Source organism: Acomys russatus, chromosome 1 (assembly GCF_903995435.1).
Source record: "Acomys russatus chromosome 1, mAcoRus1.1, whole genome shotgun sequence".
Classification (NCBI taxonomy): Eukaryota; Metazoa; Chordata; class Mammalia; order Rodentia; family Muridae; genus Acomys; species Acomys russatus.
Window position 1 is genome coordinate 14,984,102 of NC_067137.1, and position 25,424 is coordinate 15,009,525.

At 39.6% G+C, this 25,424-nt stretch overlaps 1 protein-coding gene across 1 annotated transcript in view; it reads left to right on the forward strand.

The window, feature by feature from the left end:
• Heatr5b (HEAT repeat containing 5B) overlaps window positions 1-25,424 on the forward strand; it is an 83,558-nt gene that overhangs the window by 22,266 nt on the left and 35,868 nt on the right. The window contains exons 13-24 of the mRNA XM_051166503.1: window positions 1,184-1,283; window positions 2,047-2,156; window positions 3,387-3,550; window positions 4,399-4,574; window positions 7,206-7,311; window positions 8,931-9,121; window positions 11,064-11,223; window positions 13,777-13,966; window positions 15,499-15,668; window positions 23,999-24,143; window positions 24,398-24,637; window positions 25,040-25,291. Of these exons, the coding sequence (XP_051022460.1) occupies window positions 1,184-1,283; window positions 2,047-2,156; window positions 3,387-3,550; window positions 4,399-4,574; window positions 7,206-7,311; window positions 8,931-9,121; window positions 11,064-11,223; window positions 13,777-13,966; window positions 15,499-15,668; window positions 23,999-24,143; window positions 24,398-24,637; window positions 25,040-25,291 (2,004 nt within the window). The remainder of the gene's footprint in view (window positions 1-1,183; window positions 1,284-2,046; window positions 2,157-3,386; window positions 3,551-4,398; window positions 4,575-7,205; window positions 7,312-8,930; window positions 9,122-11,063; window positions 11,224-13,776; window positions 13,967-15,498; window positions 15,669-23,998; window positions 24,144-24,397; window positions 24,638-25,039; window positions 25,292-25,424) is intronic.

Genomic DNA, 25,424 nt, shown 5'->3' on the forward strand with positions numbered 1-25,424 from the left:
TTGAGAAATTCCACGCTTAATAGAAGTCCTGTGTGGAACAGACTGAAATGCTGGAGCAATTGGGATCAGAAGCTTTTTTCAATGCTGTCCTGTTCTGATGAGGAACAGCCGCTGAAGCACTTGGTGCTGGAACGTGAAGGATGCAGGATGTCAGTGTCCAAGCATGCTGAGAGGAGTGAATCCTGTCAGGTCTGAAGACCAGATTGTTTAGTTTTACAATTAATCTTAGTTGTTTAGGGGTTAAGATGTTTTTAGTTCTAGATAGATATTTTGAGTTAGTAGAGATGAGATATGATAGATACTGATTTACATTCAGAATGTTAGACTCACCAAGATAGGAAAGATGTTTTCTTCAAGGTTGCCAAATACAAATAGCCAAAACACTATGAATATAAAATTAATATAATTTCTGATTGGTTTGTGGTTCATTGTATGTATGTGTATAATAATATAAATGTATATTTAAAAAAGAATAAATAAAAAAATTTAAAGGTAGAATCACCACATCAAAATGCCATCAAAGAAACAAGAGCTCAGCTATGACTGAAGCTGACCTTTCTTTGCATTATGAAAATCACCTCTTTGGGCATCTTTTGGCAGTGTTGCAAGTGCTACTATTTGTTCAGACATCAGCACTTCAAAGAAAGGTGGATGCAGTGGGTTTCGTATAGGAGTCAGTAAGTTACAGGAAAAGCTCGTTTTATTTCATTTGTGAAATAAAATATGAGTTTAAATTATATTAAATAGAATTTCATCAAGTCTGTGTTCTGCTTTGGTTTTTCTAGCTTTAAAAATGTTTCTTCCCCCACAGTTGGAGAGACACAGTCAGGGTCAGGTGGCAGGCCAGGCGGGGTGCAGTGTGCTTCCGCACAGCTGAGGTGTGCTTGGTCATAGCTATGGACCTTGTCACCCCTGGCCTGCCTTAAACTGCATTTCTTGTAATCATCTGAATTCCTAACGAACCTCCCTCATATAGCTTCCTCCCTCCATTTCTGTTCGCCATTCTCTTCCTGAAGACTTTTTTTGTGTAGTTGTTCCTGACTGTTGTTTTAGTTCGACATGGCTTCACAACCTTCTATTTTATAGTAACTGAGAACTGTAGATGTCTTTCCCACTATCTAATGTTTAAAGCTTTTTAGGCACACCAAGATTTTCTCTAAATCTTAAAATATATTTTCTCTAGCCATGAGGAGTTTTGTTGCACATTGTCCTGAGCTGTTAACTGAGGATGCGATCAGGAAATTAATGACTCCTATCGAATGTGCCATGACGATGATGTCACAGTAAGTGAATAGTTTAGACAAAGCTGTCATCTTGCTTGCCTGTGTTTATGATGTGTGCATAAATGTATGCGTATTCATACATACATGTATGTGTGTGGAGATGAGAGGTTGATGTAGGATGTCTTTCTCAATCACTTTTCACCTTATATCAATATATCGATCGATAGGCAGGGGCTCTCAGCTGAGCCCAGAGTGCACCAGTGCTATTAGTCTTGCTAGCCAGCTTACTCTGAGGATCCTCTGTGTTTGCCTCTGAAGCACTGGTGTTTTCAGATGGGCCCCCATGCCCACCCAGCTTGTCTGTGTGTACTAAACGATTCAAACTCTGGTCTTCACAGACAACTTATTTTATATATCAAAAATTAAAAATGTACTTAGCATTTCTGTATTTCTCAAATCATATAGAAAGCATCTAATCTTTATTTTGTAAAGTTAATTTAAAGGCTGTATTAATAGTTTGGTTTAAACACGTTGTAGCTGGGCGTGGTGGCTCACTCCTGTAATCCCAGCACTTGGTGGGCAGAGGCAGGTGGATTGATGTGAGTTTGAGGCCAGCCTAGTCTACAAAGTGAATCTAGGACAGCCAAGGCTACATAGAGAAACCCTGTCTTGAAAAACAAAACAAACAAAAACCACACTGTAATATGAAACGTTTCTGCTAGTTTTACTATTATTGATCACAAAACAAACTCAAAGTGGATTGTTCATAAGTAATGCTTGTTTTAACAACTAACGGGTCCCAACTTTGCTTTTGGTATTGCAGCATTCCATCTGTAATTAAGGCCCACGGAGCCCATCTGAAAGCTAGTGCTGCAATGGTCCGGCTAAGACTTTATGATATCTTGGCTTTATTACCTCCAAAAACTTATGAAGGTAAATAAAATGTACAATATCTAATAAAAATTCTTCAGTATGCCTTTTGGGTTCTTCATAGCATTTAAGAGTTCTGACCAGGACTCCCTTCAAACTTGCTTTGCAAAAGAAGAACACTATTTTACTTTTCTTCACCTAGAAGCATTCATATTTGTTGACTTTTAAGTCATGTTCTGGTTCTAATTCTGAGCTCTCTATATATTATTATGTCCTGTGACTGTAGCCCAGCTTAGGAAGTAAGACACCTGCTCAGCAGATGAAGATTCTCACGGAAGGAGAATGTTCGCCTTTGTGTTAGAGCTGGTGACTGCAGAGTTTGGATCTAGACCCAACTGATTGCCCTCAGTGTCTATATTTAAATCATAATTCCCAATTACTCCATATGTATTATAATATTGTCAGTAGTTTATGTATCCAAGAATGGAATATAATAATTTACTTGGCAGAAATGAAATATATAAGGTGATAATATCAAGCCACTAATTTCTGTCTAATACAACTAAACCCAAGAACTTTGGTGGGAAGTATTTCAGTGTTTGCATGTATTGAACAACTAAAAAATAATTTCATATAGCATTTAATATTGTTAAAATAAAGGTTCTGTTCACTATTTGCATTTTCTGTTAGTTTTAGTTTGAACTCAAACTGTATTAGAACATAATAAAAGTACCATTATTCTATATTAAAATAGTACATGCCAGGCCTAGTGGCACAGGCCTGTAATCTTAGCTACTTGAAAGGCCAAGACACTAGGGTCATAAGTTTCAGACCTTTTTGGTTACAGAGTGAGTTTAAGGTTAGCCTGGGTAATTTGCTGTCCTTGAAATAAAAAGTGAAGAGCTGAGAGATCTAGCCTCATGGGAGAGCATTTACTCCTCAGCACTGTTGGGGGAGATCAGTGTTAAAGCATCTAATATAAAGTTAGAAGCAGCCTTGTACCATAGCATGTGCCTGCAGTGTCAGGTGCTTGAGTGGCTGAAGTAGGGGAGCACTGAGCTCAGGTCTTCAAGGCCTGCCCGGGCAGTATAGTGAGCACCCTGTCTTGGTGGGAATGAGAAGGAGTGGGGATGGAGAACGGCGGAGAGAGGAAGACAAGAAAGGAAAAGAAAGAAATAGTATGGACATTTTTACAAAGGAATGGGAACTAATTATATTCCTATTAAACATACTGCTGTTTATTGTGAAGATGAAAATGATTATTTTAATCTGCTCCAATGCTCTGTATTTTAGGGTCCTTCAATGCACTTCTTAGAGAACTGGTAGCAGAATTTACTCTGACTGACAACTCGGCCAACACAACCACCTCCCTCCTTCGATCCCTCTGCCATTATGATGACAGTGTTCTTCTGGGTTCCTGGCTTCAAGAAACTGATCATAAATCAATTGAAGACCAGGTAGTAAGCTATACAGGGAAATGAAATTACCAGTGTAATCTAAAGCACTGATCCTGTGACACATTGTCATTTAAAGAGAACATACCCTGGGCCACAATAACTCATCTCACTTTCTTAGAACTTATTTGAGGTGGACAAATGGTGGAGAGGTTAATAGTAGCACTAGAGTTTGCCAAAACATCTTTATTCACTGTCCTTTGTATTTAGATACTTGGTTGTGGCTATGACAAAACTCAGATTTCACTGGCTTTCTGGTTGCTAATGTTTGGTTTATTTTGTTTGTAACAAGTTAGGAAGAAAAGAGAGTTAATAAATTGGAGATTTAGAACCAAATAAATTTATTTTGTTTAATTAAAAAAAAAAAAAAACAACCCCCCCTTAAAAAAAAAAAAAACAACCCAGATTTAACCAGACCTGGTAACACATGCCTTTAGTTGCAATGCCTCAGAGGTGGAGGCAGAGGCAGGCGGGTCTCTTGTGAGTCCCTGGCCAGTCTGGTTTACATGGAGAGGCTGAGCCAGGGCTATATAAGGAGAACCTATCTTAAAACAACAAGACAACAAAACAAAAAAGTAAATACTATTTTTGTGGGATTTTGTTACAGTAGACACAGTTTTGCTCACACGATAAGGTGAGCAGAATGAAAATGTTTAAAAAGAAAATGTATGTCTTATGACTCTGTAAGATGATTCTGATAATGACATTTTTAATGGCAAAACTGTATTTTTATTTTCTTAAAAGCTGTCAGGCCTAATCATGTTTTAGTCCACCACTGTCTCAATATCCAATACTTAGTGAGTGTATTTCCTAAAGTAGATTGTGAGTGACCTCCATTTTTTCTTTCACAGCTGCAGCCGAACAGTGCATCTGGAAGTGGGGCTCTGGAGCACGACCCTTCTTCCATTTACTTGCGGATACCCGCTGGTGAAGCTGTACCAGGGCCTCTTCCCCTTGGAGTCTCAGTGATTGATGCGTCTGTGGCCCTTTTTGGTGTTGTGTTTCCACATGTTTCTTATAAACACAGGTTAGTGTAAAGTTAGCTGTGTAATTTTAGTCAAATACAAGTTATATATGATAATAGGGTTTTTTTTGTCCCAGCTAATTCCACAATAATGGAGGGTATTACTTAAGCAATGCTCTCATAAATTTAACGTCATAATTTATATGTATATGATAAAATAAATTGGCTGCAAGTTCCATGTAACTTGAAACTCTTTTAAGATTTGGCCTAGCTGGGTATGATGGAGCACACCTTTAATCCCAGCACTCGGGAGGCAGAGGCAGGTGGATCAATGTGCATTTGAGGCCAGCCTGGTCTACAGAGTGAGTCAAGGACAGCCAAGGCTATACAGAGAAACCCTGTCTCCGAAAACAAAAACAACAACAACAAAAAGATTTGGCCCTGTGTACTAGGATCTAGTAACCACTGTTTTGTGGATCATGTCTTACCCAACAAAGTTTTCATTTTAACAGTTTAGCAGCTCCTAATTTAACTGTACTTCTAATTGAGCAATCTCCTTGATGACTGTTTCTGAACAAGTACACGTGTGCGCGGTCTAGTCTATTTGATTGGTCTGTGAGATGGTGCAGGTCTGGAACACAAGAAGCCAACGCAGCTGCTTTTTCTTGTAGCAGAAGGATTTTGGTCTGCTGTATTTTATATCCACAGCCACCATCCCTAACTCGAGCAGGAGTATGTATGTTTGTGATTTCTCAAAATGGAAAAAAATGAATTAATGTAAGACCTTTTCTAATTACTTAACTTTTATAAAATATGCCTTAAAATATTATTGTTTAGCTGGCCATGATGGTACATGCCGGTAATCCCAGCACTCAGGGAGGCAGAGCCAGGTGGATCTCTGTGAGTTCGAGGCCATCTTGGACTACAAAGCAAGTCCAGAACAGCTGAGGCTACACAGAGAAATCCTGTCTCAAAACACCGAAAAAAAATTTTATATGCAAAAGATGATATTTCTTTTAATTATTTGCTTTTCATATTTAAGCTTTATATCTTTAGGTTTGATTGATTACCACATAAATGTTGAGCAACATTAAAGCTGAAAAAAAATCTTATAAATTATATATACCTAACATCCTTGCTTTAAATCTAAGGACATTCAAATACTAGGCTTTGTGGTTTTACCAAAATTATACAGCTAGTTGTGAAATAACTTTTAGTTGCTTTTTAAATTTTATTTTATATATTTACAAAATTGGCAAAAGCTAAACCTTTCTTTTCGTCTCAAAAGCTTCTGGTAACGTAGGATATGGGTGCAATTTTCTTCTAGGTAAGAGTATTTTAAAGTGTTCTAGGTTTATTTATTTCATTTTATGCTTTTCCTGCATGTGTGAATGTACACCATCTGCGTCTCTGGTGCCACAGTATGTGAGGAAGGCACTGCGTACTCTGGGCTAGAGGTTTAGATGGTTGTGAGCCACCACATGAGTCCTGGGATCGGGGTCCTCTGCATGAGCAACAAGTGCTCTTAACTGCTAGGGCATCTCTGCAGCTCCTGTGTAAGATTTTTAAGATTAGATCAAACAACCCCAGACCCTAGCCTACACAGAGTTTAAGGTTAGCTTATGTTATATATAGAGATCACCATATCAAAATAATAAAGACAAAAAAATTCTACAAGGGCTGATGAGGTGGCCCTGCAGGTAAAGAGACTTGCTGCCACACCTGACAACCTGAGTCTGAGCCTATGCCTCACACTGCAGGAGAGAACTCTCTCCCACAGATTGACCTCTGACCCACATGCACATCTTGCACATGTGTATCCACACACTGCACACAAAATAAGTACATAATATATAATAAAAGTTTTACAAATTATGCCATTGTTTTCTTTCAAATTAAAAACTCTCCACGGAAATAGATAATGATTATTATTCTGATGTATTAAAAATGTTTTGAGGAGAAAAGGTGAAGTGACATATGTCTGTGATGCCTCTGCGGCTCAAGTACCAGGGAGGCTGACACAGCAGGAGAAGGAGTCCACAGCTGGCCCAAGCAGCGTAGAAAAGCCTGTTAAAAAGGAAGGGGAAAGAAAGAGAGGGACTCACGGCCGTACAGGAGCCATTTTAAACTAACGGAAACAGTGAACAGATGAAGAGTCCTTTTATTTTGACTGAGGGCTTAGAGCCTCCGCTCTGCCATCTAATTGCCATTAGATGTGTTTCTGCTCTCAGGGCGCATGTGGCAGAAGTACACCGCAGAGCCATACTGCGCACCTCATGTCTAGCGAGCAAAGGGAGCCCGGGTCCCACTGTTCCCCAAGGGCATGCCTCTGCGCACTGATGACCCCCCACCAGCTCCGTCACTGCCTAACAGCAGTACCCTGGGGATCCAGTCTTTTCCACACAGGCCTTTGGGTGGACATTCTCAGTGCAAGTGTATTATGTACTATAAGTCAGAAGTTTTGTTGGACATACTGGGGTAAATGTTTAAGTCCTCTGAAATTATGAACTGTTTTGCTAATTGAAATTTAACCTCCTTTCTTATTCTGTTTAAATAACTACATGGTTTTCAATCAGCTATGGGAATGAAATAGACACAGTCTGAGGGCATAATTGATATTTGGTTTATATTATTTCTGTTTTTATGCCGTATTTAAATAAATACCACTAATGTGATTTTATCCTATTACTATAGGTTACAAATGCTGGATCACTTTGCTGAGTGTGTTAAGCAAGCCAAAGGTGTCCGCCAGCAGGCTGTGCAGCTCAATATATTTACTGCTGTTCTCAGTGCACTGAAGGTATGAACTCTCAGAACATTATAAATACTCTGGAACATGCTAATGTATCTTTAAAAGCCATATCAAGATTATTATAACACTTATGTTTCTATATTTATGCTCTTGATAATGGTGATTTTATGTTAGCTTAGTGATTTTATGTTAGCTTCACTAGAAACTTTATATTGGGTTTATTATAGCTAAATTGGTATTTTATATTTTAGGAACTTAAAAGCTCTGATTTTAATTTAAGCTTCAAATTTTACAAATGCCACTAATTTCTTTTTTGTGATTTTTCCAAGATGTCTTTTTATTGAGATTGGATTTTCTAATGAATATTTATAAAACAAGTCTTAATTTCCATTTGGGGTTTAAGCTGAATCAGCATAGGATGTGCTTCATAAATGAAAGAGTGCAGTCCGCATGGAGTGTTTTCTGGGTTAGCTGCTGCCTGGCTTTATGTGTGATGCAGTTCTCTCGACCTTCTGAACGGCAGTTTCTACACCACGAAGTACAATAACAAGTGTCTGCCTGGCTCAGCCGACCGCATGGATGATAGCATCAAGCCTCTCACGAGTTACTTAAGGACTTTGGCCTGCTGCCTAGTGCTAGGGTTATTATAGAACGGTGCTCTAATCATAGCATTCAGTACAACAGGAAATACAAGGGATTAAGCAAGCATTCCTTCAGTCATGTTTGCAATCATGGGGCTGGGGAGGGAGACAGGTAGTGGTTACAGAGATGCCATGGATACCTATGTAGCCACTGATATACCCCTATTTAGAGACTGACACTGGAGTTTGAGCATTTTTTAAAAAGCCGTGGGGTTGTGGGGTGGTCTCTAGTGGGTGGGAGGACAGTGTGGTTTAATATCGCTGTACAGATCACACTTCTCTACACAGACATGGCAGATGCCTCCGCTATACTTAACACTTTCTGCTGCCATTGTGATTTACATTTTCAGTCTCAGCAGCAGCTATAGTTAGAACAGAAAACAAACTTATGTTGGCATTCAGTTACTGCCCTGCCTGTCTGTCTTTGCATATATATTGATTGTATGCTCTATTTATGATTGTGAGGTTCTTTGTTTTGCTTATTGAATCCAGGGCCATATATGTGCTAGGCACCTATCACTGAGCGATCCCCAGCCCAGGCTGGTCTTGATGTTGCTGTGTAGATGAGCAGACCTCTAGCTTGCAATTCTCCTGCCTCATCCTCCCAAGTAGCTGGGGCCATGGCTTGGAGCCACATATTGTTCTTATTGCATTTTTATACAAATGAGTCAGCTTCATACTCATTACAGTGCTGACATTTAGTCAGATGAAAAATACTCATTTTAATCATACAGTGTCATACATGCCCAAAAGAATATTAGTACTAGACCTTGGATAGAATTTCCACTATGGATTGTGTCTAGCACCAGTGAGACTATTGATCAGTAGTTATTATGTTCTGAAGTCACACTTAGGAAGTGATCACAGTCCATTTGACAGGTACCAGCCCCAGGCCTAACATATGTATTTAAGAAAAATAAGCTATGAAAACATCTGAATTTCCTAACATTCAGCAGATCTTTTTCTTTATTCAACATGAATGATGAGTTGATATCATTATTCTTTTTTTTTTCCTAATAAATATAGGGCTTAGCTGAGAACAAGAGTACATTAGGACCCGAGGAGGTTCGTAAATCTGCCCTGACACTGGTCATGGGAGCTCTTGACAACCCAAACCCCATCTTACGGTGTGCCGCAGGGGAAGCCCTCGGAAGAATGGCGCAGGTGGTGGGAGAAGCATCTTTTATTGCCCGAATGGCCCAATATAGCTTTGACAAGTAAGTGCCGCTCTTAGCAAGTTCCTCCACCAGTCTAAGATGTCTTTTAAGCACTCATTGTTACCTAGACTGAGTATTTTCTACATGGCCTGCAGCATGTGATAGTTTTTTGTTGCTGTTGTTTTTCACACTCACAATTCTTAATTCAGCAATTTATTGACCACTAGATTCTAGGAGAGGTGTAATACGTTAAGAACTTTTAAGGAAGACATGGTTTCTTCTCAAGCTTTTGAAATCGAGAAACGTTAGTCAAGACTTGCCTGTCATGTCACCCACAGGCACCTGCTGCTGTATTTTCTTCTTTTTGCCTCCCTTTACTCCAGTTTGTTCTTAATTTTACGTACTCACTTCTTGGAATATACCTCACTTTAGAGGAGAAAAGGGATAGAGTTTCACTTTACGGGGTTTGAGGGTTATTGCACATGTCAGTCATGAAGAGATTCAAACAAGTATAACTAAGGTCAGAAATGTGCCTTCAAGTGTTGTTAACCAGATGCTCAGATAGAGAGGTTAAAAATTCAAAAGGCCAAGAAATAACACAAGTCATATAAATGATCATTCTTAGCTCATATATTTTGAACAATAAACATATCAATTCATGTCATTATCATTAACAAGATCAAAAGAATTGAAAGTGAGGATTATGAAGTAAACTCTTACATTTTGAGAATAGCTTTCCTTTATCTAGTGGCAGACTGGTTGGTTATAAGAAAAATGCTGGGGAAAAAAAAAATCCATGGAAAAGCTACTTAAGGCAAAAAGGATTTATTTTGGCTCACAGTTTGAGGACTGTAGTCTCTCCTCCAGGAAGGGGCAAGGTGGCAGGAGCGTGAGATGGCTGGTTCTACTGTATCCATGATCAGGAAAAAGAATACTGTTAAGTATAAATTTTATACCAGATTTTAAGACTTAGTTTGAAAAACAATGAAAAATATCTCAATAATTTGTTATTTGTATCATGATATTTTAATATTTTGCTAGTGCCTTGTTAAAATTAATTTCTTTTATTTTTCTCTTCTGTAATGACACAAATATATTAGAAGTTATGTGTGCGGTATATTTCAATTGAACATTTCTGTTCAATGTTGTATTTATGTGGTGGTTACATACAGTGTCCAATGATCATTGTGTACTTGACACTTTAAATTGATGAGTTTTAAAGCCAGGTGTGATGGCTTATGCCTATTATGCCAGCAATTGGAAAGCTAAGGCCAGTATCTCCATGAGTTTGGGGCGAGCCTGGGCAAATGATGAGTTTCACATAATAAATACATCTCAATATGAAATATTGTAAAATTTGTATGCTATATTTACTTTACTTTTAAAATTTATTAAAAATATATCATAGGGGCTGGAGAAATGGCTCAGTAATTAAGAACACTTGCTGTTTTTTGAGAAGACCCAAGTTCAATTCTCAGTACCCATATGAGGCAGCTTATAGCTGCCTGTAACTCCACTTTTGGGGATCCTGTGGCCTCTGGGTACCCAAACTAAATTCACTTACATGTCAATAAAAATAAATTTTTACATACATATATAAAATATATGTAGAAATTTGCCCATTTTATAGACTTTGATTATAAGTAGCTGGGCTATAGCTCAGTGATAGAGTGCTTGCTTAGTCTATGTAAGGTTCTGGATTTAGTCCCCAGCACTTCAAAACAAAACAAAAATATAGGAAATTTCTTAAATAAAATAAAAGATGTATGTATTCTCGAGATGAAGATTCTTTTTCTTCCTGGGCCTGGGGAATGAGCCTAGGACTTGGCACAGTGAGCACACTCCCTCAGTCCTACAGACACTTTAACATTGTATGTTCACAGTAAACTACAAGGAATGTCATTTTATTAGTTTCTGGAGTATTTCCCCTTTCCGTGTGTTTATAAGACTGTTACTAGAGGAAAATGGAGGGAACAGTTCCCATTGTGTCGTCTTTTCTCAGGTTGAAGTCGGCTCGAGATGTTGTGTCCAGGACTGGTCATTCGCTGGCCCTTGGTTGCTTACATCGTTATGTCGGTGGCATAGGGTCAGGTCAACACCTAAAGACCAGTGTCAGCATTTTACTGGCCCTAGCTCAAGACGGGACGTCCCCTGAAGTACAGGTAGACAGTGTGGAAGCGTTTCTCTACAATTGCCTTTGCGACAAGCTCTCCCTGTTTTGCTCAGATTTACCTCAAGCCTCTGTTCACTTGCTTCAGCCTCCTGAGGGCTAGGATCACAGGCATGTGCCACCATGGCTGGCAAAAAAATGGAAGCAGTATCTATGGCTGATAAGTTGTTAGAAATATGTATCATGTTCTTTCCTTGCTATTGTAGGAGTTTATCATCAGCAAGAGTTTTGCTTTTCAGCATAATCTTCAAATCTGCCCTTTTCTGGCAGTTATACATAGTTGTGTGTGTATGGGAAGCGGGGAGGGGGGGAGGGGGGAGGGAGGGAGGGAGGGAACAAGCGCTTTATTATTTCTTTGAGAAATTCATACAGTATATTTTTATTATATTCACCTTCTCCTAACTCTTCCCCAACTCTGCCCACCTACTCTACCCACCCAGCCTGGTGTTCTTTTATTTTCTAATCCTTCAGGACCAATTTGTACTTCCCATGTAGTCTTGAAGTGTGGTCTTCTCCTGGAGAGTGGCCAGCTCATCAGGGGCTACATCTTAGAGAAACTGTCTCCCTTTCCCTGCAGCTGACAGTTGCCATTAGCTCCATTGCCTGTGGAGGGATGGTGCCTAATTCCTCCCTCCCTTGGTTGTCGGTCTGACTTAGGCTTGTCTAGGTTTTGCACATGCTGTCGTAACTGCTGTGAGTTCATATCTGCAGCTTCTCTTCTGTGTCTAGAAGAAAATGGTCCCATTAAGTTCTTTCTTTCTTTCTGTCCCGTCTTCCACAGTGATTCCTGAGCTTTAGGGGTTGGAATTCAGCTTGTATGTTCCATTAGGGATGAGAATTCTGCAGGGTTTTTTTCTCTGCACAGTAACACAGTTACTGTGTTAGTCACCATCCACAGCAAATAGAAGTTTCTCAGATGCAGGTTGAGATATGCATTGATTTATAGATAGAACGATAAATCATTAAGAGTCAGCTTAATGCTGTGCTCTTTTAGCCCTTCAATAACACTAGATATCCCCTACAGCCTATGACGCATCTAGCCTAGGTTCTTAGCCTGAAAATGGTGGCAGTCATAGATTTCATCTTATAGAGCCAAATTTAAATCCACAAATAGTTGGTTACTCCCATGATTTTTTTTTTTTCCGAGACAGGGTCTCTCTGCGTAGCCTTGGCTGTCCTGGACTCACTTTGTAGACCAGGCTGACCTTAAACTCACAATGATCTATCTGCCTGCCTCTGCCTCCTGAGTGGTGGGATTAAAGGCCTGCACCACCACGCCTGGCTCCTCCCATGATGTTTATGCCACTATTCCACTAATGGGCATGTCTTCTGGACCAATCATTCTTAATAGCTTGCAGCATTCATAACTTTAATTAGCTGAGGATTATTTTTCTCCTCTGGTAGAACCTTCAAGGACTATGAAAGCTAGCCAGGAGTGATGAAGCTTCTAGGTGTGTGCGATTTCACCCTGTCCATCATCCAAACATTTATCTTCAGCAATAGGATCTAACTTTCAAATTCTGGAGGGTACCCAGGAACAATGGCAAAAGCCTAAATGTTTGGAGTGGGGCATATATAGGACCTCAATGGCTGATGACTCCAAAAGAAGTAACTCATACCTGGCACTTACTTTTTAGCCTCTTGTCTAGTAGGGGCATTGTTTGTTGCCCTGTTATAAGCTAACTCCCTTTTAATGCTCTGTGTGGGGGCATGTGCATACACACACACACACACACACACACACTTGTACACTAATAGGTTTCCATGTGTCTTTTTTAAAAGGTCTTTAGTGTTTTTTATTTCACCCCATACTCCCTCTTCTACCCTACCTTCTACTCCTCCGACCCAGTTTAACCTTCCTGTTTCTGATTTTCTTTTAATCCAATATACTAGTGAATTCTATCTCACCTCCATTGAAAATTCATCTCTTTGACCCCTTAGTAATTTACAAACCTCTATGACTATTCCAAAAGCACATGTATCTGAGGATTCAAAGCCAACTTGTATAATTGAGAGAAATCATGACATTCGTCTTTCTAGGTCTGCAGTGGTACTTAGAATAATTGTTTCCATCACCATCCATATCTTCCAGTTTTTATAATTTGCATATATACCTCCCAGCATATTGTATTGTTTATTATTTTTTATTTTTTCTATTTTTCATTATTAGGTTGGTTAATACCTAAATAGCCTCATTTCCCCTCTTTTTTCCTCTTTTACCTCCACACAAGTTCTAGAGGCGTTGAATCACATTTACTCCTTGAGTATTTTTTAACCTTTGTTGTTTTTCAAACATCTTATGTTTAAGCAAATATAGCTGCAGTGAAACTTTAAGAGTATGCACATGCAAACCATTCATGGTGGCACATGATAGCAATTAGAAGGCTAAGGCATGAGGAACACAAGTTCAAGGCCAGCCCAGGATACAGTAAGACTCTGTCTCAAAACATATTGAAACATATTTGCATGAATTGTAATAATTTATTATACTCGATTCAGTATACTGTATTTCTTCCCACTAAAACAAAATTATGCTTTATCGTAGACATGGTCTCTTCATTCACTTGCCTTGATAGTAGATTCCAGTGGTCCAATGTACCGTGGATATGTGGAACCCACGTTGTCCCTGGTTCTCACCTTGCTGTTGACAGTCCCACCTTCACACACAGAAGTTCACCAGTGCTTGGGAAGATGCTTGGGGGCTATTATAACTACTGTTGGACCAGAACTGCAAGGTAAGTAAATTCATCTTAAACTAAAGAAAGTACCTGGGCAGTTACTGTCCCTCAGTTCCCTAAATGTCACCATCATATTGCTTGCAAAAGCTTTTTAGTAATTATCATCTACTGTGTATTTGTGTTATCCAAAACCTGGCACTCAATGTTTTATATGTTCCATTTTTAAAATACCCCAACAAATGACAGCAGTGTTTCTTTCTTTGTGTCAGGTTTTCACTATGCAGTTCTAGCTGCCCTAGAACCCTCATATAGAGCAGGCTGGCCTTGAACTCACAGCCTCTGGAGTACTGAGATTAAAGGTGTATAGGACCACTCCTGGTTCACAACATCATTTTTAAAAGTATTGAGCAGAGAAAGCATTTTAAATGAAACCCTATGTGCCCTGCAAACAAACAAACAAACAAAAACAAAGATGAAGATGAAGTTCTTTCAGCCTGGGATGCCGACTCCTGTCTCCATGGGCTTTACTCTTTTTGACTTTTAAGACCCCTAATGTGGTGTGTAACCTATCTCTGAGGAGCTGGTTCAGAGAAGAACCCTGGTCCAGTGCCGCTGTGCTTAGAATTGGAGCGTTTGTAACACCCAAGGCCAATCTTCCTGATGGTGAATTAAACACTGAATTCAGGGAGTTGCGACAGGATCCTGATGCATATACTCAGAATCCTGCTTTCCCCTCTCCATTTATTTTATTTTTTGAGGATGTTGACTTTGTGCTTATATGTATATGTATATGTACACACATATATATATACACTTACATATACATTTATATCATTTAATAATTACACAGTTCAGCAATATGCATTGCTTGCCTCTTGTAGACAGAATATGAAAGTAGAGAGAGGCTATGAACTTCTCCAGGGTTGTATTTTTATACATGACTATATGTATATATTTCTTTGGCTGATATATATGTATGTAACATTATTTTACTTCATATTAGAAGAAAATCTCAGGTACTGATATTTGTCAATTAAACTACTCTGTAGGAAGCATGTAACATATTTTCCTTAATTACCTCTATAAGATTTTTATTATTAGGTAAACAGTATTAAAAATTATCTTAATAAGCCGGGCGTGGTGGCGCACGCCTTTAATCCCAGCACTCGGGAGGCAGAGGCAGGTGGATCGCTGTGAGTTCGAGGCCAGCCTGGTCTACAAAGTGAGTCCAGGATGACCAAGGCTACACAGAGAAACCCTGTCTCGAAAAACCAAAAAAAAAAAAAAAAAAAAAAATTATCATGATGAAAGTAGTAGCATTTGTTGAGCAGAGAACCACAGAATGAAAAATCTTGTAGTTCTTTAGCAGAAGATTGGCGGTTATAAAGGATAGTATTGCCTTGCAAATACAGTCGTGTTTCAAATCTTATTTGTAGACTATTTAGGTGGGGTTTTTTTTTTTTTTTTTTTTAAACTCTGAATAACAGTTGGCAGAAGGGTTTTTCTAGAAGATGATTACATTCTAGGTATTCGTGTGGCATATGCTACAACGTAGTTGTATTTTACATTATCTTTTGTTTTCCTGTTAGGAAATGCAGCGACCATTTCCACTATCCGCTCCTCTTGTCTGGTGGGTTGTGCCATCACACAGGACCATTCTGACTCTCTTGTTCAGGCAGCTGCCATCTCTTGCCTTCAACAGCTTCACATGTTTGCCCCACGACATGTCAATCTGTCTAGCCTTGTTCCTAGCCTCTGTGTAAGTATTTGGCCATGTCATGTACCATTTTATTTTGAGAGCTTTAAAGTATCTTTACCAAAAGATCAAACTGTACCAAACCATAAATATGTTTGGTGGATCATAAGTTTTAGTTACTGTTTAAGTTTTAATACTTGTCATCTTTTATTTAATTTAGGTTTTTATTTTTGCATTTTAAGAAATATTTTGACAAGCTACTTATTTTTTAGGTAAGGACTTGCTACATGTCATCTTGTTCTCCCAGAACTGTATTTCTTAGTGCTTGAGTGTTGGCTTCTGAGATCTGCTGCTGTCTTTGGAATCTTTAGTGTATCCATTCAACAAATATTTATGGATAGGCTGTTATGTGTAAGCGACCAAGCAGACAACTGCAGGCACCTATATGAATAAACAAGATCAGGCCTTGGTCATTCTGAGGCTTATAGCTAAGAAGGGACAGTAAATAATAGCTATTTACAAGCAAGATATAAGCTAGAATGGCTGCAGAAGGTTGAGACTATTGCTCAGTGATAAAGCACTGTGTAGTATTTAAAGGGCCCTGGGTTTGCTTCTCAGAAAACAACAAACAGAAAAGGCATAAGGTTAACATATGGAATATGTAATAAGGACCTATAACAAGCCAGACATTGAGAAATTAGTTTCCTGAAGATTAGTACTTGAGGAGTGATATGCAGAATGGGATTTAGTTATAGCTCAGTATCAGAGTATACAGAGGGGAAAGTACAGAAGGCCCCAATGAGGAGTACGGTATGCTTAAAGAACCAGTTGTTATGTGATTAAACCTGGAGGAGAGCAGAGCATGGACAGTAGAAAGCACAGTGGGGCTGAGTAGTGAGCAGGGCAGCCTGCCGATCATGCAGATTCACATAGGTATTAAGACCTTGGACTTTATTCTGTAAGCTACAAGGAACCATTATACTCTACAGGGAAGTACCATGGTCAGGTCTGCACTTCCCCATTCTATCCCTGCTGCATATGGAGACTGGCCTCTGATCTATAGGAGGGTACAAATCTTGGTATTGTAGGATCAAGAAGACAATGCTTTGTTTTAGGTTGACTGCAATTAGAATAAGAGAAAACGTTGGTGGGGAGACTTGACAGAATAAGTTGATTAATTTGCTCTCGGGAGAAAGCATCATCATCAACAACAACAAAAGAAGAGTGGATTAGAGAAGTGAGTTTGGGAGTGTAAGTATTTTAGGTGACCTAGGGAAGTAGATGAGACCGCCAGCAAGAGTGCGGAGGGAGAAACCACCATTGTAGATTCATAAAAGAAAAAAAAGACAATCAGAGAATTAAGAAAGGGTGGGAATGGGGAAAGGAGGGTGACAGTGACATAAGGATTGAAGGAAAAGTAGAGGGTGTGCATTCACACAAGCCACAGTTCAATGTGGAAAGACACTGGAACTATACAGCTGTATAATTAGCTGTATCAAATACTGACAAGGGGTATGAGCACTGTAATATATCCTTGGACTTCTGTCACTTGATTGTTCGTAGCAAGAACTCATTGGAAGAATGATGGAAATGGAGCATAAGTAGAAACTTCTTCTAGACATTTGATTGTCAAGAAGAGGATGGGATGTGGGTACTGGGGCGATGGCTCAGTTGTTAAGATCACTGCCTGCTTTTTCAGAGGATCCAGGTTCAATTCCCAGCACCCACAAGATTGCTAACAACTGTAACTCCAGTCCCAAGGGATCTCATAGCCTCTTCTGGCCTCCTCAGAGGCTCATGCACATGGTACACATTCAGGCAAAACACACCTACACATAAAATAAAAATAAATATTTTTAAAAGTTCAAAAAAGAAGGCAGTGTCCTAGAGGTGAGGGGTTAGGAGAGACTTTTCCTCCTGTAGCAGCAGTATGTGAGCCTTTGCTGATTTGAGGGAGCCAGTTGACAGGAGTATTAAGCAGCCAGGAAAGAGAGGAAATAATAAATAATCTAGGTGAATTTTAGCGGGATAGAATTTCCACAGCATAAGTAATGGGATAGCTCTTTCAGTGCAACCTGACAAAAAGGAGATGGATGTAGCTAAAAGTGGGCTTAGAGATTTGAAGTCTGGAAGTTAAGGATGTTGACTGCTGACTTTATATTCTTAATGAAAGGGAAAATTAACTTCTGTGAATGAGGGATTTGAAGTTGAGAAGAATGGAATATAGGAAAGGGAACTATCTGGAGAATTATAACGTTCTCTGGTAGAACAGGGGGTTCAGTATAGATGGCACTTTATGATTCTAGTATGTGATCTGTGATGGGATCAATTTGGCCTAGTTATTATTTTTTTCTTCAGCATCTGTAAATGACTTAGGTGAGGACTTCTATGCCTGTATAGGTAGACTTTGACCGTTCCGAATAGACGAAAAGGCATCAGCCCAAGGGAAGAAGGATGCTAATGAGACAGTGCTTAAATGATAGATGGTGAAGTGTCATCTGGATAGGGAGAAGAGTAAATCAGAGGAGGCTGGAGAAAGCTACAGCAGATGTCACCACTGGAGGATGTTGTTGAGGAGAAAGGAGAACCCATGTAGGATACTGTGAAAGGCAACATAGGAAATTCTAGGTCTGGTGTGGCATATTTCATTTTACTCAATAAATATGCCCCTATTTTACTTTAGGGAGAACTTAATGAGTCACAGACCATCAAGGAGTTTGAATAAGTCACAGGGCAGAACCAAATGCCCTTGACATGTTTACAAAATGTGTATAGGAAAAAAACCAATAGAATATTAGTGTGCAGCTGGGTGCGGTGACATATGCCTGTAATCCCAGCACTTGGGAAGGCAGTGGCAGGCAGAGCTCTGTGAGTTCAAGGCCATTCTGGTTTACAAAGCAAGTCCAGAGCAGCCAAGGCTACACAGAGAAACCCTGTCTTCAAACAAACAAACAAACAAACAAACAAATAATCAAAACCCAAAACAAAGAATATTAGTGTGCATTACATTGCTCTCTACCACAAGCTGTGACCCAGTGTGAGCTCTGAGGGCATAGATAGGATCTATTACATGCCCAGTAGGGCTCAGACAGGCAACTGATCAAGGCCATGAAGACACAGACTTACCTTTCTGGGTTCTCTGGGTTCTCTCTCCATATTTTGCTTCTTTGAGAGCTTTTTTTTTTTTTTTTGGTTTTTCGAGACAGGGTTTCTCTGTGTAGCCTTAGCCATCCTGGACTCACTTTGTAGACCAGGCTGGCCTCGAACTCACGGCGATCCGCCTGCCTCTGCCTCCCGAGTGCTGGGATTAAAGAGAGCATTTTTAAAAAGTGTGTAAGTGTGTGTGTGTGTGTGTGTGTGTATGTGTGTGTGTGTATACACTACTATGTGCATATAAATGACAACCTTAGGTTGTCAACCTTCTATCTTGTTTGAAACTACATCTCTTGTTGATTTTTGTGTACAGCGGGCTAGGTGACCTTCAGGGTCCACCTGCAGTTTCTCAGTGGGTGCTCTAGGATGCCAGATACATGCACTGCTGTGTCCCACTCTTGCATGATTCTGGGGATATAAACTTAGTCCTCATGCGTGAGTGGCAAGTATTTTACCCCCATAGAGTTAGCATTGCTCCAGTCCCCATTTTTTTCCTCCTTAAATTTTATTATACTATAGAGGTGATCGAACATAGTAAAAAGAACCCAGTAAAGTAAAAACTGTCTCTTAACTGAGGACTCCATCACTAGGCCACAGGGAACACGATGAGTTTCCTATGCTAATGACAAGATAATGTTTCCAAGCTGGAGGCCCTGGTGGAACATCTAGGATTTTGTTACCAGGCATGCTGGATACTTTCCTGAGCCTCCTCCAAATGACTAGGTAAGTGAGGTGATTGCCAGATGGAGAGGAGATGGCATAGCCGAAGAGGCACGAGAAAAGGGCCATTCAAGTGGCTGCCTTGTTGAAGCATTGCCTGAAAACGCTCATGAGTTGCATTTACCAGATGCTATGACACTTACTGAAAAATAGTCTCTATCTGCATTCATTCAGAGTAGTGAAATGAATTCAGACTTTTGTAAATTCACATCAGTCCTACTCTCCGTGCCACCAGAAATGGCCATATTATGTGATGCTATATGCAGTATCTAAAACAAAAGGAAAATGATTTTTTTCAGAAGATGTATTGAGAGATACATTTTTAAAAAAGATTATTTATTTATTACGATGTATACTGTGTTCTGCCTGTGTACATAGAGGGCATCAGATCTCATTATAGATGGTTGTAAGCCACCACGTGGTTGCTGGGAATGGAACTCAAGACCTCTGGAGGAACAGCCAGTGCTCTATAACTGCTGAGCCATCCCTCCAGGCCCGAGAGGTACATTTTATCATAGTAGTACTTAATAGGTTATATAAATATGTTTGAGGACTATTAAAATGTATCTTTAAAAGTACAAGAGCAATTCTGAATTGTTATTTCTGTTCTTGGAAACACCTACTTTGTCTATCATGTGATCACAGTTCCTCTTGTCCAGACTGAACCATTGTATTTATGTCATCTAGAATAATTTTAGAAATTGTCAGTGAATGATTTTAACTTTGAAACTTACTTTTATGACTAAATAAATGGTCCTTAGCCAAGCATGGTGGTGCAGACCTCTACTCTCAGTATTCTGGAGGCAGAGGCAGGCAGTTCTTTATAAGTCTGAGGCCTATTTGGTCTATATAGTGACTGCCAGGCCAGCCAGAGCTATACAGTGAGGCCTGGTTAAACAAAAGAAAACAAAACAAAAAAAACAGGATTTTATGTGTCGTTGACAAAAGAATCCAATCACAGTTGGATATACCTTGCTGAAGCCATAGATGGTGGACCTGTTTGTAGTGTAGAAGCTCAGAAAACTGTTAAAGCAGCAACTCTGCAAATTAATCCCAAAAGTGAACATTTCTGTTAACAACAGAATTACGTCCTGGAGGAATTAGACAGCTGTGTCACTTCTTATCAACACACAGCTGTATAAAATTGATAGTACAGTCCCTCTTGAGTTTCATCATATATTCTCATATCATCAAATTATTCCCAATTGTAGATCCATACATGAATTCCCAATTGTTTCTTTCTCTTTCTAGAAACCTTGCCAAAGATGACTTTATTGCATTAGAATGTCTTGGCAAAACAATACATGGTTGTTATAATGCTATTTGCTGCTAAGATTCTATCTGAATGTCCCCTTCAGCTTTGCTAATTGAAAAGACAGACTTAACTGGAGATATGTGTACACTGATGTACCAGTATTGACCAAATAGCAATCATTTTCTTGATTCTTGAATTTTATTTTTCTTCATAATTGATGTTTTCTGTAAATACAGATTCTCCTTGGCTTATGAAAGGATTAGGTCTGGATAAATCCTTCATAAGTTAAAAATATCAGAAGTTGAAAATACATGTATGACATGTAACCTGCTGGACAGCATACCTGAGTAACGCTGTGAATTGTGCTCATGCAGATGACTTCATGGCTGACTGTGAGAAGAGTCATGGTGCTGGAGCTGAGCATCATTAGAGGGGCCAACCACACATTGCTGAACTGGGAAAAAGTCAGATTTCCAAAGATAGTTTCTGCTTCATGTGTAGCACTTTCTACTATTGTAATTCAAAAAGCTTTAAGCCAAATTGTTAAGTCAGAGACCATCTACAAAGCTCAATAGACAAGTGACATAATAGTATCTAGAATTATATTAATCTATTTTAATTTTTTAGTTGATGTGCATGGGCACATGCAAATGCTTACATGAGAGTATGCTACATGCTACAGATTCCTATAGAAGCCAGAAGAGGGCTTCAGATAACCTGGAACTGGAGTTACAGACAGTTGGTAGCTGTTTGACGTAGGTGCTGGGACCTGAACCAATGTCCTCTGTAAGAATAGTCAGTTTAAATGCTGAGTTTTTGTGGTGTTAAGATTTACAGCCATGGTATCATTACAGTTCAATGTGGAAAGACACTGGAGCTGAAAAATAACACTGATTGTGTACTAAATCTCTAATGTCACAGATGTAAAGAAAGAAGGGGAAATTACACATCAGAGATGCTGAGATGGGGTTTTAAAAAACATTTGTAACTGAGTGTGGTAGCCATGTCTGTAATCCCAGTATTTGGTGGGGAGACACGGAGGATTCAGCTCATTGTTCAAGGCCAGATCCAGCTGCACTGTGAGATGGAGTCCAGTGTGCTCTACATGAGGCCCTGTCTCAAAACAGACAAGGGAAGCACTTGCCAAAACAGGAAGTTTCATTTCAACTTCACTTTGGCTAGCCAGTTAATGTATTTGCTGAGTGTCTTTCTTCCTCTATAATTACCACATAATTAAAGTCTTATAGTATTCTACTTAAAGTGATTCTTAAAGACAGCTAGGTAACTCAGAGTGGCTATTATACAGATAAAAACTCCAAAGCTATACGACCAAGTGATGTGTTCTTCCTATTGATATGGTTGCACTTACACCTTTTAGTTTAGGGTATGTGAAAGTTTAAGAAACTCTGTATCTTAGGAAGAAAGGTAGATATTTATTTATCACGATTTTCTCCCCTCAGTTACATTTTATTTGTCTTACTATTGGGTATAGATGCCACAGACTGGTTTTATGAAAGTATACCCCCTCATGCTTGAACCTAGAGTTGCAATACTTATTTATTTTTTACATTTCTTTCTTTCTTTCTTTTTCTCTCATATATTACATCCCACTTGCAAGTTCCCTTCCCTCCTCTCCTTCTAGTCCCTCTTCTCCACCTCCACCCCCTCCCATCCACTCCTCCTCAGTGTTCCCTTCAGAAAACAGCGGGCCTCCCGGGATAGCAGCCAAACATGGCATGTCAGGGTTATGCAAATATATCTTAAGTAAGAAGATGTTTTTTAAAAGGAAAAAAAAAAATGTTCTGGCTGGGCACATGCCTTTAATCCCAGCACTTGGGAGGCAGAGGCAGGCGGATCACTGTGAGTTCAAGGCCAGCCTGGTCTACAAAGTGAGTCTAGGAGAGAGAAACCCTGTCTTGAAAAACAAAACAAAACAAGTTCTCTTTTTAAGTTTTAGAAAATTGTGTGTGTGTGTGTGCCCGCGCACACTGCTTTATGTGTAAGTGCATGTAAGAAAGGTGCTTGCAGGAGCCAGAAGAAGCTGTCTGATTCCTTGGAGCTGGAGTTACAGGCAGATGTGAGCCTGGGAAACAAACTTTGGACCTCTGAAAGAGTAGCAAACGTTGTTAGCTGCTGGGCCGTCACCAACCCCGCAGCTGCTGTTCTGATGGCAGTGAGATAAGCTGCATTGCGAAGGGTTTTTGTGTTCTACATAAAACCCCTCCCTGCTCCATCATTTGTCCCTGGGATTCTTTCTCAAATGCTTACTTTTGAGCATGAGCATAGTGCTCAAATGAAGTGCACGAGTGTAGACGGGTAATAGCACGATGAGCTCAGCGCTTAGTAAGCAGCTCACGGGTGTCTGTAGTGCTGTAAGCATTTTACTTGGGTTACGTCTTGTTTCTATTGTAGTACTGTGGATTCTACACTCCTATTCTAAAACAGGCAAATGTAACTAATCAACAGATGTGGGATTCAAACCCTCACTGGCACCCAAGACTGAGAGTTGTATTTCTGACATTTTACTTTGGCTACTGGAGTGTACTATATTTATTTTGTAGGGACTTTCTGGATATAATAAGCCTCCATTTTTAGTTCTTTTTGGTTGGGTTCATGTTTGCTTGATTTTGTTTATTTATTAAATATTCTTCTTCACTTTTAGTTCTTACTGTATGTTCCTACCCCTTATTTTCTCATTCACTACACTGGATTCCTATGTACATGACAGTGTTTCAGTGTGACCATGCATGAATGTAAGATGTGGAGAAGGTCCTTCTGAATTTCCATGTACTGTATCATGGGCCTTAGAGAGCAGATCTCAGCATGGGGATTTTGGTACTGACGTATTTTTTATATGTCTTACTGATATGGCTATCTTGCTAAAATGCCCTCATAATTGTATTTATTTATTTAAAGATTAAATTTCATTCTTTTCAATTATGTGTGTTTGTATGTCTGAGTGTGGGTATGTGCACATGGTGAGTGTTCAAGGAGGCCAGAGATGTAGGTCCCTTCTGGAGATGGAGTTATAGGTGTTTGTAAGCTGCCTGATACGGTGGGGGATTTAAACCCAGGTCTTCTGGAAGAGCAGCAAGTGCTCTTAATTGCTAAGTCATCTCCCCAGCCTCTGATTGTATTTTAAATAACCAAGATCTCATTAAGGAACCTCTGCTTAAGGACGAGGCTTCCCAAAGGTGAGTTCACCAGGTAAAGAACGTAGAGAGTGGCAGCTGTAAATACTGTTCTGAAACTGTTGTGCTGACAGGTTCACCTGTGCAGCTCCCATCTGCTACTCCGGCGAGCAGCTGTGGCCTGTCTCCGGCAACTCGCACAAAGAGAAGCAGCAGAAGTATGTGAATATGCCATGAGCCTGGCGAAGAGTGCGGGGGACAAAGAGAGCAGCGGCGGCAGTGAGTTCTTGGATTGGCCAGTAGTCTTTCTTTTAAAACTTGCATATTTTAAGAGATCAGAATAATCAGTTTAAGAAACCAGGGCTTTACTTTTATTGTCAGATTAAAAAGTAATACTATCATATGTAAGCGGAGATCATAGTTAAAGGGCATTCATAGATGATTTTCTTACTGTTTTGAGTCATGTGTAAGGCGTGGTATTTAATGTCGTTGCTACATATAGCATATGACATCTCATATACATTCCCTTTCAGATGCCAATCCTTTTGCACCTGGAGTTAGTTGTCGCAGCGATATCCATTGCCGGCACCAGGGCGTTAACATAACAGACACGGGCCTTGAGGGACTTCTTTTTGGAATGCTAGATCGAGAGACAGATCGGAAACTGTGTTCTGATATTCATGACACGTTGGGGCATATGCTTTCTTCGCTGGCAGTTGAGAAGCTTTCCCACTGGCTAATGCTTTGTAAAGATGTCTTGGCAGCTTCCAGTGGTACGTATTTAAATGACGCTCTTAAAACAGTGACATCGTTTGCTTCTGGTATGTAACCACAGATGTACTTCTCTATCAATTCGAGCCTACTTTTAAAAGTACTGGTAACTTTCATTAACAAATTTCTATAAAATATTGAAGTTTATATCATAGTATAAATTAATGTGCTTTTGAAATCAATTTTAAACTCTCTGAAAGTTCAATTTAAATGTCTACATCTTTAAAACTCCAGGTTACTCTGTCATACAACATAATATGTTTCCAGTTAAATACTCAAGTGAAATGTACTTAAGATTAACTGGTGTGTGTCTTCCCTGGTTTTTGGTACAGAAGAATCTTCTGCATTTCCGTGTTCAGAAGCATCCTTAGGGACGAGTCATGGTACCTTCATTTTTGTTGTAGATATGAGTGCGGCAACACTCTTAAGCAGCGGAAAAGATGAAGAATCTGAAAAGAAAGATGAGATGGATGATGATACCATGTTTACTACACTAGGCGAGGAAGATAAATCAAAGCCTTTTGTGGCTCCCCGCTGGGCCACTCGGGTTTTTGCTGCAGATTGTCTGTGCCGAGTTATCAACCTGTGTGAGAATGCAGACCAGGCTCACTTTGATCTTGCCATGGCACGTGCTGCAAAACTACGAAACCCTAAGAGTAAGTGTAAAATCAGGTTTCCTTTTCTCTGAAGTAGTTTTGATGGCTTTGACATATTTCACCTCTTTATTTATTTATTGCCTGTTGCCTCACCTTGACCATAAGTGTGTGTCCCTGTGTACTGCTTGTTTGT